The sequence below is a fragment of the Aspergillus ruber genome, assembly GCF_000600275.1.
Source record: "Aspergillus ruber CBS 135680 unplaced genomic scaffold scaffold00028, whole genome shotgun sequence".
Classification (NCBI taxonomy): Eukaryota; Fungi; Ascomycota; class Eurotiomycetes; order Eurotiales; family Aspergillaceae; genus Aspergillus; species Aspergillus ruber.
In genome coordinates, this window is record NW_024467324.1 from 133,881 (window position 1) to 145,177 (window position 11,297).

The 11,297-nt window shown below is 47.5% G+C and overlaps 7 protein-coding genes across 7 annotated transcripts; 2 read left to right on the plus strand and 5 right to left on the minus strand.

Annotated features, from left to right (window-relative positions):
• Positions 1-39: 39 nt before the first annotated feature.
• EURHEDRAFT_463216 (FAD binding domain protein) lies at positions 40-2,000 on the minus strand (the record flags this gene model as incomplete). The annotated part of the gene is made up of 3 exons (XM_040784859.1): positions 40-907; positions 960-1,797; positions 1,853-2,000. The coding sequence occupies 3 exons, from the start codon at positions 1,998-2,000 to the stop codon at positions 40-42; spliced, it is 1,854 nt and encodes a 617-aa protein (XP_040635890.1).
• A 327-nt stretch (positions 2,001-2,327) lies between these two features.
• Positions 2,328-3,725, plus strand: EURHEDRAFT_544118 (VOC family protein; the record flags this gene model as incomplete). The annotated part of the gene is made up of 6 exons (XM_040787425.1): positions 2,328-2,759; positions 2,812-2,860; positions 2,915-3,018; positions 3,069-3,313; positions 3,363-3,472; positions 3,525-3,725. The coding sequence occupies 6 exons, from the start codon at positions 2,328-2,330 to the stop codon at positions 3,554-3,556; spliced, it is 972 nt and encodes a 323-aa protein (XP_040635891.1). The 3' UTR covers positions 3,557-3,725.
• An 883-nt stretch (positions 3,726-4,608) lies between these two features.
• EURHEDRAFT_405321 (uncharacterized protein) lies at positions 4,609-4,996 on the minus strand (the record flags this gene model as incomplete). The annotated part of the gene is made up of 2 exons (XM_040780374.1): positions 4,609-4,961; positions 4,990-4,996. 2 exons carry the CDS (start codon positions 4,994-4,996, stop codon positions 4,609-4,611), a joined length of 360 nt encoding a protein of 119 aa, XP_040635892.1.
• A 675-nt stretch (positions 4,997-5,671) lies between these two features.
• On the minus strand, positions 5,672-6,605 carry EURHEDRAFT_517772 (SDR family NAD(P)-dependent oxidoreductase; the record flags this gene model as incomplete). Its single annotated transcript, XM_040786592.1, has 5 exons — positions 5,672-5,940; positions 6,017-6,320; positions 6,343-6,437; positions 6,488-6,489; positions 6,550-6,605. The coding sequence occupies 5 exons, from the start codon at positions 6,603-6,605 to the stop codon at positions 5,672-5,674; spliced, it is 726 nt and encodes a 241-aa protein (XP_040635893.1).
• A 703-nt stretch (positions 6,606-7,308) lies between these two features.
• EURHEDRAFT_380296 (gibberellin 3-beta hydroxylase) lies at positions 7,309-8,698 on the minus strand (the record flags this gene model as incomplete). The annotated part of the gene is made up of 4 exons (XM_040779278.1): positions 7,309-7,553; positions 7,609-8,197; positions 8,260-8,385; positions 8,453-8,698. The coding sequence occupies 4 exons, from the start codon at positions 8,696-8,698 to the stop codon at positions 7,309-7,311; spliced, it is 1,206 nt and encodes a 401-aa protein (XP_040635894.1).
• Positions 8,699-9,404: 706 nt separating this feature from the next.
• EURHEDRAFT_463259 (RidA family protein) lies at positions 9,405-9,870 on the plus strand (the record flags this gene model as incomplete). Its single annotated transcript, XM_040784861.1, has 3 exons — positions 9,405-9,456; positions 9,507-9,580; positions 9,646-9,870. The coding sequence occupies 3 exons, from the start codon at positions 9,405-9,407 to the stop codon at positions 9,868-9,870; spliced, it is 351 nt and encodes a 116-aa protein (XP_040635895.1).
• Positions 9,871-10,206: 336 nt separating this feature from the next.
• Positions 10,207-11,246, minus strand: EURHEDRAFT_415626 (HpcH/HpaI aldolase family protein). Its single transcript, XM_040782744.1, has one exon. It carries the CDS (start codon positions 11,097-11,099, stop codon positions 10,290-10,292), a length of 810 nt encoding a protein of 269 aa, XP_040635896.1. The 5' UTR covers positions 11,100-11,246; the 3' UTR covers positions 10,207-10,289.
• Between the last annotated feature and the right edge of the window lie 51 nt (positions 11,247-11,297).

Genomic DNA, 11,297 nt, shown 5'->3' on the forward strand with positions numbered 1-11,297 from the left:
GCCGTACATCTAAAATGCTATACGATAAAACACTAGTATCTAAAGTTTGATAACACCCAAAATCGATCTCAATACATCACCCAACTTCCTTTCACACATATCTACATTCTCCAACACTTCAGGTACTCTCCAAGCCACAAACCGATCCGGCCTTACCAACACAGCTCCAGACTCATTCACCCCCCTCACCCGCTCCCAGTCATAATACATGTCCTCCCAGTCTTGCCGGAACCCAATAGAATGGGCCCTTAACGGAACTCCCGATTTATTAGACACAGACTCCGCAGCTATTTTCCAGGGCTCGCCTCCAACGCCAGTGAGAAGGTTAAACGCCCCATGTCCTGCCAGATCAATCGTAGAAATCGGTTTCCCCGGAACGGACTTATTGAGCCAAGCATGCGGCAACCGACATCCCGGATATGTACTGGGTTCGTGGTACAGGACTGAGTCTTCCGCAGCTTTTCCATACTGGGCATATGCCTGCTTTTCATCCGCATCGTAAACCCCCGGGCCAGAGTAGTGTTGGTTCATCTCAACCCCCAAACCGTGAAACTCATGGCGCGTATGCGAGATAGCATCTTGCAGAGCACGACGTCGCTTCTGCCCGCCTGGCGTCACAGCAGACAATTCCTCGAGCACAGCTCTTCGGCTCTCGACATCTTTGTTTAACATCCCCAATGCATCCCAAATGTGCGAGTGATCACGGAATGCCTGGTTTGCGCGCGTGATGATAGAGTGGCCGACGGGCTGTCTTTCCGTTGAGTAACTTGATAATAGGGATTGAGATGCGAGCCCCTGGTGAACGTAGGCGATTTTCCAGGCAAGGTTGAATGCGTCTTGGATGCAGGTGTTTGAGCCCAGTCCGTTCAATGGTGGGTGGCGATGGACGGAATCACCGAGACAGAATCTGTTCATCATGAGTATATACCAGTGTCAAAATAGGATGTTAATGTAATTACATATTCCCCCGGGAGTACTCTTCCGCGACTATCTCATTTATATTCCACTTCGAGATATCAGTAATATCTGCTGGTGTTTCATCACCAATAATCTCGCGCACCCTCTGTAAATACTCCTCATTCGATGGATTTGCGTGCGGATCAAAATCATTTGTCGGAAAAAAAATAAACATCCACTCGTTCCATGGCTTGACCATCCGTACAATTGCCATCCAGCCAAATTCGGGGTGTTCACGATCCGGTTGCATAACCCAATGCAGATTACCCTTGCGGTGCTCGATGAGATGGGATAAATCGGTACGGACAAGGACATTAATTGCGAGGCCTTGGCCCGATTTGACTGCCAGGGGAAGGTTGAGTTGCTTGACGACTTGGCTGCGGGCCCCGTCTGCGCCGAAGAGATATTTGGTTCGAATTTGGTACTCGTGTTGGGAGAGATTATCACAAAGATTGGCTGTAATGATGCCACTATCCTCGGTGAAAGAGAGGAATCTCGTATCAAAACGTGTAGTAAAGCCTTTCCAAATGGCATGCCGGACCAAAATAGGCTCCAACAGCGTCTGCGGGAGGTCGACCGGCGAACAAGGACTGGCCGTTTCATAGTCACCCTTTCGCTTAGGATCATTACCCCAAGAATGGATTCTCGCATACTCTTCACCAGCCATGCTGTGACACCATCTAGTATGTACCATATGCTGATCACCGCTGCACGCGGCTTTGTTGATTTCTTGGTCAAGACCGATATCCCGGAGGCATTCTAGTGCTGCCATGTTGGTAATATGGGCCCTGGGTGTATTGGCAGTACCCGGGGAGGCACTGATCATGATTCCTCTGATTCCTGTATTCCTTAGCATTTGATAACTGATAACGTTATTTGGAGTACATTAGCTCACCATATGAACTGAGAAAACATGCCAGTGCAGCACCTGCCGGTCCCGCACCGACGATTAAGAATTCGGTATCGATGGTGCCATCCGTGGCTGCTTTATGGCGTGTTTGACCATTAGGAGATGTAGGAAGGTCGATTATTGACGGTGCCATCTTTGCTCAAGTTTGTCAAAGTTGACGGTTGAAGTTGTATTGGAGAGAACCGTGAGAGTGATATATCCTGCTTTTTCTCAACTCACCGCCATTGAATTAATTTTCTAAGTTGCAGCTGTTACTTTATCACTGTAACTTGTTTTGATGCATTTGTATTTGTGTATATCGGAGTGATACCGAATTGCACCGAAGATGGTCCGAACCATCATATCGGCATTGCACCGCCAAATGAACTCGACAAGGAATCACTATATTAAGAATGAAAATGCTTGTCTCGTAAATTATCATGAAATCTATCCAGAGTAGCACCATATCGCATAACACATCATGGGCGCAACCACTGACCATCGCCAAATCCGCCTCGTCCGTTTGGCCCACATCTACTACAACCACAAAGATATTACAAAAGCCTCCCGATTCCTAAATGACTTTGGCTTTCAGGAATTCAAAACCAGCGACAAGGACAAGAAGATAATCTATTACCGCGGAACTGGCCCTGAGCCATTCGTGTACTGTGCGCGAGAAGGCGATGTCGATGAATTCGGCGGCGCAGCTTTTGTCGTGGGATCTCGCGAAGATCTTGATTATGCATCGCAGACACTGCCTGAAGCTAGTGAGGTATATGAGCTTGTGGAAGCTCCGGGTGGAGGTCTATGTGTGACTTTTAAAGACCCGGTCGATGGGTTCCCATTTCATTTGGTCTATGGGCAAGATCTTGCGGATGAGACGAGGGCTTTGCCGCAGTTGAAGTATAACTATGTATGTATCTTATCACGGAGAATGAGGATGATGGGAAGCTAACCTGTTGAAGCCCACAGAGAAACAACGATCGACCAACAGCGCGCAGAGGTTTCAACTGGGTACGTTTATATGCCACGGGCAAGGTCAATTATAAAGCCAATAATAAGTTATAGGCCCAGCACCAGTGCATAAACTCGGTCATTTTGGAATGTGTGTGACCGACTTTGCCAAAGCGTACGCATTTTATACCAACAGATTCAACTTTAAGGCCAGCGATGTAAGTCATCGCATTTACAGGTCGGTGTTGGTAGACACTAATCAAAATAGCTCATCCACGATGAAACTGGCAAAGATATCACCGTCTTTCTCCATCTGGACCGAGGAAGTGAGCTGGTAGATCATCACTGCTTCTTCATGTTCGAAGGACCTAAGTCGCATGTTCATCATTCATCTTTCGAGACGCACGATTTTGATACCCAGCTGTTGGGACACCATTGGCTCCGGCAGCAGGGGTATAAGAATTGCTGGGGTGTTGGTCGGCATATTATGGGAAGTCAGGTTTTTGACTATTGGTATGTTTTTGGTTTTTCCTGGATGGTACTATTCTAATAATATTTTTAGGTTTGATGCATCAGGATTTATCGTCGAGCATTATATCGATGGAGATTTGCTTGACGAGACTCAACCGACGAATCGCTCGTTGGCCTCGCCTAACAATCTGCACATATGGGGTAAGTTATCATTTTTTTGAACAATTGCATTTGAACTTAACATAAACGACAGGCCCTGATTTGCCGGAGGGATTCCTAGAGTAATTCGTCCGAGCCCCCGTGCGCGGTAACCATGGTAGCATTCCGGGGTGATAGAAAATATAATGCTCGGAGGGATTCGAAGATCGATCTGTGGATTGTAGCGAATTTGTTCCAGCTCTTGATTCAGAAGGGGTGGTTCATTGTTGAGTAAATCCGGGGTAATCAGTCTGGGGAAGCTTTAGTTAGCATCCAGGATATAAGTACAGCTAGACCAACATGCGTTCGATTCAGATTTATGCTTCATTTTAAATACATCACCTAATATGTTAGGTGATGTATAATGACAAGGTATCTATCATTATGCTTTTTAAAAACGAGCAACACGACTTGCTTGTACCAGCGGTCAGTTTCAACTAAATCGTCTCATGCTCAATGTCCGACAACCTGTTTAACTTCCCGTAAACAGGTGTAACTAGTAAATTTTTTGATATTTATTCAAATTGCCGTAGGGGTCCGGTATTCCGTAATGACCCATTACGGCACTCATGTTGAGGATGGGAAGGCCCTTCTTCACCTGAACATTTGGATTTAGCACAGTAATCATCTGACAGCCTCTCCTTTGCTCTCTCCATTCGGCATTATCTTGCAGCTCTTGCGGAGATTGCGTGAATGAGATGAACGGAGTAGGAATCCATTTTTTGTGGTCAGCGTGTATGGCCAGGAACTTTTTCCGAGTTTCGGTCCGGTCTGCATATGTTGTTATTGTCGGATGAGATATCATTTTTCAGTCAGCCCTAGGCCTCAAAATGGTCCGATTCAGGGTCCAAGGGTCGGAACCTCGAATCTGAACCTGTTTTGCATAATTTTTTGAAGATATATCTTTCACTACAGTTGAATCGCCATTTTCTCATACAATTTGCTAATGAGAACATCTACACTGCACAAATATCATGGGAGTGGGTCTGGTAGTGGCCTTAGTCCCATGGCTCCTATCTCACATACTAATCCGTTTAACACGCTGAAAAGCATCAAATTATCCTTATTACCCTCCCACCACATACAACCAACTTTCTACAACCGCTCGATCTTATTCTTTTCAAACTACATAAGCATTATCATGGTGGTGGTGTTCCTGAGGCAGTACCCGCAGTGTGCAGGATGTCAAATAACTCTTCACAGCCACATTGTGCCGCGACTTCAAGAGAAGCCAGTGCAGTGTCCATGCGCAATCGTTGACCAGGTACATTTGGCTCTGTCCAGAACCGAGGGAATCCAGCCAGGCGCTCATCCAGTTTGGCTGAGGTCAGCTGTGCCATTTGGCTCTCATTGCCTTTGGCCTTCGCAATCGCAAGGAGTTCTGCCCTCGGAGGACAACCACCGAAGCTGGAGACATAAATGCTGGCGTCACGGCCACGAATAGATTGAGCAGAGTAGTTAGACAAGTCATTGGATGAGATCCCATTGCAATCTGCGCCAGATGCTAGAAGGAGGCTCACACTGCATGGTGACTTTGCTCGGATCGCTGCAGTCAGAAGAGACTCCTAGATACCCTATAATGCCCCTGACATATTTTCAATGGGTCCATAGTATTGTAAGACCTGTAATTCTCTTCTGAGAGCTGATCCCAGCGACTGAGCCCTTCTTGATAGTAGGCCATGAGCGCCTCCAGGGCGGCGGGGTTGGGATTGCGCACAGCCCGGACTGGTGCTGAGTCCCATTCCCCCCTCATGGAACATATGGAGGCCCTGGAGAGCCCTATACAGGAAGCCAAGACTGAAGCTGAACAGGAATGGGCCGTCTTTGTCATACCAAACATAGCGCTGGACTATAATGACTATGACGGAGCCCAGGTGCCTGTTAATAATCATATGGCTATAGATAAATTTAAACTACAGATTGGCCTCTCTCCACTGGAGTTCTACCAATCAAGCAAGAATCCACATGTTATGAAGCGCAGGCGCTCACCAGCGGCATGAGATGTTTGACTATTCTGACCTGTTTGGATATAGGGAAGGAACCACTTTTGCACACTCTGGATAGTACAGCGCTGGCAGGCCCAGCTTCTTATCCATGTTGGTATGTCGCTAGATAGTCTACCAAAAAATTCATATTGTCTGAGATCGTCACATAATGAATGTACTCGTAATTGTATTAAACCTCCAGAAAACGATATATTCGCTATCTCAAACCCCCAGCCAATAAAAGGCTTTGGCCCGTCATATACCCTGTTGTCACCAACATAGTGATAGCGTTGGCCGTCTCCTCAGGCGTGCCTAGTCTCCGCAGTGGTATCTTCGCCACCATATCGTCCATCACCATGGTAGAAGAGATCATACCAGTGCTGCCAATCATGGCAGGAGCGACGTCGTTGACGCTTATGTTATACTCTGCCAGACGGGTCGAGAGGTTCATCATGCCGGTGAGTCCACCCTTGGAAGCTGCGTAGTCTATAACAAAGCGCTCGTTAGGCATCATCCACAGAATGTGATAGAAATTATAAGAAGAAAGTAAGGTAAGGCTCACGACATCCATTAATGCCCCCTCCATATGCAGCAATAGAAGACACAAACACAATGCGCCCCCATCGCTGGCTCATCATGTGCTCTACCACGCCTTTTACAAGGATAAAGGATGCGCGGAGGTTGACGTTAATCAAACAATCAAACTCATCAAGGGACATTTCTAGTACGTTGGGCACTCGTTTTCCGTATTCGGCGTTCGAGATCAGGATGTCGGGCTGGTGGCCGTGCTTGGTCTCGATCTGCTGGAACATGGCCCCGATTTGGTCGGCTGATCCTACATCGACTTGGTGGATTGAGATGCGGAGCTTGATTTCAGTGTACTTGGACTGTATATCTGATACGAGGTTTTTTTGTTAATATTAGGTTCGTCGAGTATGTCAGCGCGAGGTGGACACCGTGTTGTGCGAGTTGGTGTGCGCATGCTGCACCGATTTTATATCATAATACAGATCATCGTTAGCGAAACTTTTACCTCTTGGAAGCTTTATAGGCTTGGTATCTATTAATAATTGGGGAAAGCTAAGTAAAACCTACCCTCCTGATGCGCCAGTGACTAGGGCTAGTCGGCCATGGATCTCGTTGACGGACATGTTTTTGCTTCTCTTCAGACAACAAGCTTGCAGAGTTAATCCGCTGATGATAAGCTCGGAGACTTTGGAATTGAAAAATTTAGAATTCAAAGAGACAGAAGTATGCTGTCGACTGCTTATCATTCGGGGTTATATAAAGATTGTGGGACCGTAACTAACATGATTAGAAAGATGAAATCCGCCCTCATCTCCCTGCATTATCTCAATATATCTTTCAATTGCCGTCGGTTGTTGATTGACTATCGGGGTGCAGGATGCTGGTCGATTACGAAGCTATCTAGGCAGGGCTTAGCGCTTAACGCACTATGTGGCTATATCCCTAAATTTTCGTGATATCAATAGCAGGATAGATATTCCAAAAAAAGGCAGAAGGGCTCTTTTATAGATGCACCAGAGTACCCTGGAATTGCGTTGGGGTTCAATTAGAGAATGGACACACACATTTCATTTGGTATAGAGCTATCGCGCTGCCATTACTGCAACCTTTTAAGGGAATATAGAGAATAGCATACAAAGAATTATATAGCTCTACATGAATAAGACGTCCTCAGTCTAATGGCAACAGTTGAAATGCCCTTGTACTTCAAATCAGATGCTTAAATTAAAAGAATGCAAAGTGTAACACTATAAACCTCACATAGTGGTCCCTATTATGAGCTGCTCACAGTACAGAATGTATGATTGTCTCCGCTTGCGCAATGCCTCAAACAGGCAGGACAACTTTAACGCCCATGTACTCTCGCTGATGCATGAGCTTGCCGTCTATGAGTACCTGATCCGCCCCGACGCGGTTGCGCACCGTGTCCGTTGGATCCGTCACCGTCGCGATTTGGATCTCGCGCCATTGCTGATTAGTAGGCACAAGCTTTCCATGGGATGTGAGGTTCTTGAATTCTTTATAGATGCCCTGTTCTTCGACGCAGCCCTCCCGCTGGATAAGTGGTGATTCTGTTGAGTGTGAGTAGGAATTCATACACATTGCCACTGGTTTGGATACACTCACCTTGTGCAGGTCCCATGCGCAAATCTCCAACAGAGCTGTTAAATAACACGATTGAAAGACGCTCCTCTTGCAATTGGTCAACCGGTGGCTTGAAAACGCGGTGACGAGTGGCTTTGAAGTGTCCTCCAGAGACAATCTCTAAAGTATCACCGATATTAACGACCAGTGCTCCCGGCTTGTAAGGTACATAGTGCCACTGTTCGTCGCGGCTCCAGATCTGCAGACAAGAGATGGGAACGGAGAAAAGCAAGGTGGTCAAGCCAAAGTCTGTGTGACCATGCATGCGCAGTCCTTTCGATGCCTGTTCGGTTTCTTTCTGGACGGGTCGAAAGAGTGCGTGACGGAAGTAGCCTTCGCCGGTCGGGCTCCCTTGAGATTGGACGTTGTCCCAGAGATAGTCGTCCGGGAGCTCCAGAACACGAGAAAAGAGCGTAAGGAGTCGTCGGTTGACGGATTTCGTGAGGTAGTTAGAGAAAGCCTCGATCTCGTCCATAAATGGGTGCAGACACCCGGGCACGCGGTTGATATCTTCCCAGTCTTGCTTGTACCAGTTGAATTGCTCAATGCCATCGGCGGGCCCACGGTGTCGCTAGATATTGAAAAGGAAATTAGAGTGAATCTTGGAAACAAGTCGGGTGACAATTCCCTCACCTTGAATCCATAAGGATGCTTGTAGCCGGACCAGAGACCGGTATCAGGGTGGAAAAGAAGGCGTTCCTTGTCTTCATCACTGATGTTGCTGTAGAGATACTGAGCAATAGAGAACTGACGGTGAAGCTGCATGATAAACATAATCAGCGCGCTAATTTTACCATCAACTTCGATTATGCGACTTGTGTCTCACCTGCTCGAGAGAAACCCCATAGTTCTCGAGGAACAAGAAGCCGTCATGGCGAATGGCAAACTTAACCTTCTGGATAAGCTCATCCACAACGGCCGGGTCCTCAGAGTCCAACAAAGAGAGATCAATAGATTTGAGTTCGGCAAAATTGTGCTTCTCTTTGGTGGCTTGCGGAGGAACCCATTGTGGCACGAAGGGCTTGCCAGGTAGGTCGGCTGAAGGTGGGTTGAATGGGGCTGCGGGTGCCATGTCTTAGCCTGTGAGAGTATAGGATGGACGTGGTTGTGATTGCTGTTGGAGACACCTTCTAGGTGTGGTTATATAGCAACGTGCGATGTCTCTATACGGATTGTGTGAGGAGGCGCTACAGATGTCTCCCAATGGTGACTGCTTCGTTCCTCCGGCGAGCTCCTTGATCGGATAGATTTCCATGTTCTCTTGTCTTACTCGTTTTATTCACTAGTATGCGCGTTATCACACCCTGGCTAGAATAACTGACATGCTGAGTACTGATTTTACGCTTCCGCCGAAATGTCCCTTTCATCCGCCAGCTCCTCCCTTCCTAGCTCTCGGGCCCCTCTACCTTGGTGTGAAATGAATAGCCGAGTTCTCGTTATCATGAGGACTCAATTAATTAGTTCGCACTAATTTTTAATGGAAAACGCAGGGCGGATCGCGTGGGAGGAGCTCCTCCCGCCTAGGGCTGAGACGTGGGCTTGGCATCCCTAATGCTTAAGTCGGGAGCTCCTCCATCGAGGAACGAACCACCACTCCTCATTTTGATCCACAGGAGTAGAGACGGTAGCATGGGAGGAGTGTACAAGGCGGCACATGAATGATTTAAATAGCTATACCCGACAGTCATTCACTTGCTTAAACTAGACCCCAAACCCCAAACCCCAAGCTTTCTCAACAAACACTTAATTTCACACCCTTCTACATTAATCCAACAAGAATGACCCGGCAACTTATCTCGAGCGAGAAGTTCCCCCCTAAGCCCCACAACTGTGAGTGTCAGAAGGCGTATGTTTTCCGCATTGTTTACTAACCCTCACAGCCCCTGCGACCAAGGTTCCAGGTCTTGTCTTCTGCGCCGGTCAAACAGCCACGGGAGAGATCAAGCAAGCAACAGTAAGTGTCCTTCCGTCTGAGAACCTTTTTCACGAGCCATCGACTGACCCTTGTCTTTCGTATAGAGAACCGTTCTGCAGAACCTCAAGGAAGTCCTCGAGCTTTCAGGATCCTCGCTGGAACAAGTGGTTAAATACAACGTCTATCTCGCAGACATGAAGGATTTTGCGGCCATGAATGAGGTGTACATTGACTTTTTGCCAAAGCCAATGCCGTCACGCTCATGTCTTCAGGCACTTGCTCCGGGTGAGGGGACATCCATTGAGATTGAATGTATTGCACAGGCTTGATTCTGCAAATTAGATAGAATATAGGCAAATAAAAGGCTATATCTCCTGCTTTAACGAAGCAAGCATTACTCTAGTCGATCACGGCACATGGGTCTCTTCGTCAGCTAAGGTAGGAACGTACACGGTCATAAGAAGAGGCCGATTGCCCAATTTCGATCATTTCATCATGTCAGTGCCCTCGCAGTATGTGCCTTTAGACATCACCAACACAGAAAGCTTGTTTGGATGTAGACTTCTCAGAGCACCAATTTTATCGCAAATGGTCTTGGTATATTCTCAGAACTGTAAAAAAGGATCTGTGCTGCTGTGATCTGAGCTTATGCCCTACATTTGTAGATCCAGATCAACCATCTATTGAACATCAATTTTATGGATATACTATTCTATCTAGAGATTTTAAATTAACGACACTTCCCTTCTCATGACCGCGCGATATTAAACTCGGCCATGTACCAATTCTGGATTGCCTTCGTGTCGCCCGTAATAGCGACCATATCATACCTCTTTTTAGCCTCCTTTGCCATGCCCCCGTTGTTGACCATACGACCCGCCCACTTGCCATGCTTCCGCGCTGCAGTGATGATCTTATCCACAGCATCGACAAACTCAGGCTCATCTCCACGCGCAGGAGTGTATCCCAACAAGGACTGCGCCAAGTCATTAGGTCCGATAAACACAAGATCCACCCCCGGCACAGCACAAATATCCTCGACATTCTCAACACCCGCACGAGTTTCGATTTGAATCATGGTAACAATCGTTTCATCCGCAGACCGCATATACTCAGGTGTCGTGAGCCCATGACCAATAGCAGGAAAAGCAGATCCTTGCCCACGCACACCCTGTGGCGGGAACTTAGACGAAGCGATAATCTGCCGCGCTTCCTCGGCGTTGTTAATCTGCGGGACCATGATGCCGTGCGCGCCGGTGTCAAGCGCACGCTTGATGATGTCGTGAGCGGGGCCACGAATGCGGATTATGGGCGATACTCCGAGGGAGGAGATGGCGGCGACAGAATTGTGCATTGCATCATCTCCGATGTGGCCGTGCTCGCAGTCGATGATGATGCCGTCGAGGCCTGTCAGGGCGACGATTTGGGCCATGCGGACGGAGGGAATGGCCATGAATGTTAAAAGTGGGAAGTCGCCAGCTTTGAGCTTGTTAAGGAGTCTCAGTCGAGGGTTCTCGATCTGGGTTGTGAGGGGGGTGGGATAGTGAGTGATTGTCATGATGAAGGTGGTTTTTCGAGGTGGAAATGGAGTGGCTCAGAAAAAAGTTCAATTGCGACTTAAGCAGCAAGAAATGATTTATTATGTTCTACATTGGGCTGTTGCTTGCCTTTTCTATCTTGTTTTCAAGGTACTTCAACTCCCATCGCGCTGGAAGCGGGGTGAGATGCAGCATCTGGGAGGAGCTCCTCAAATGTC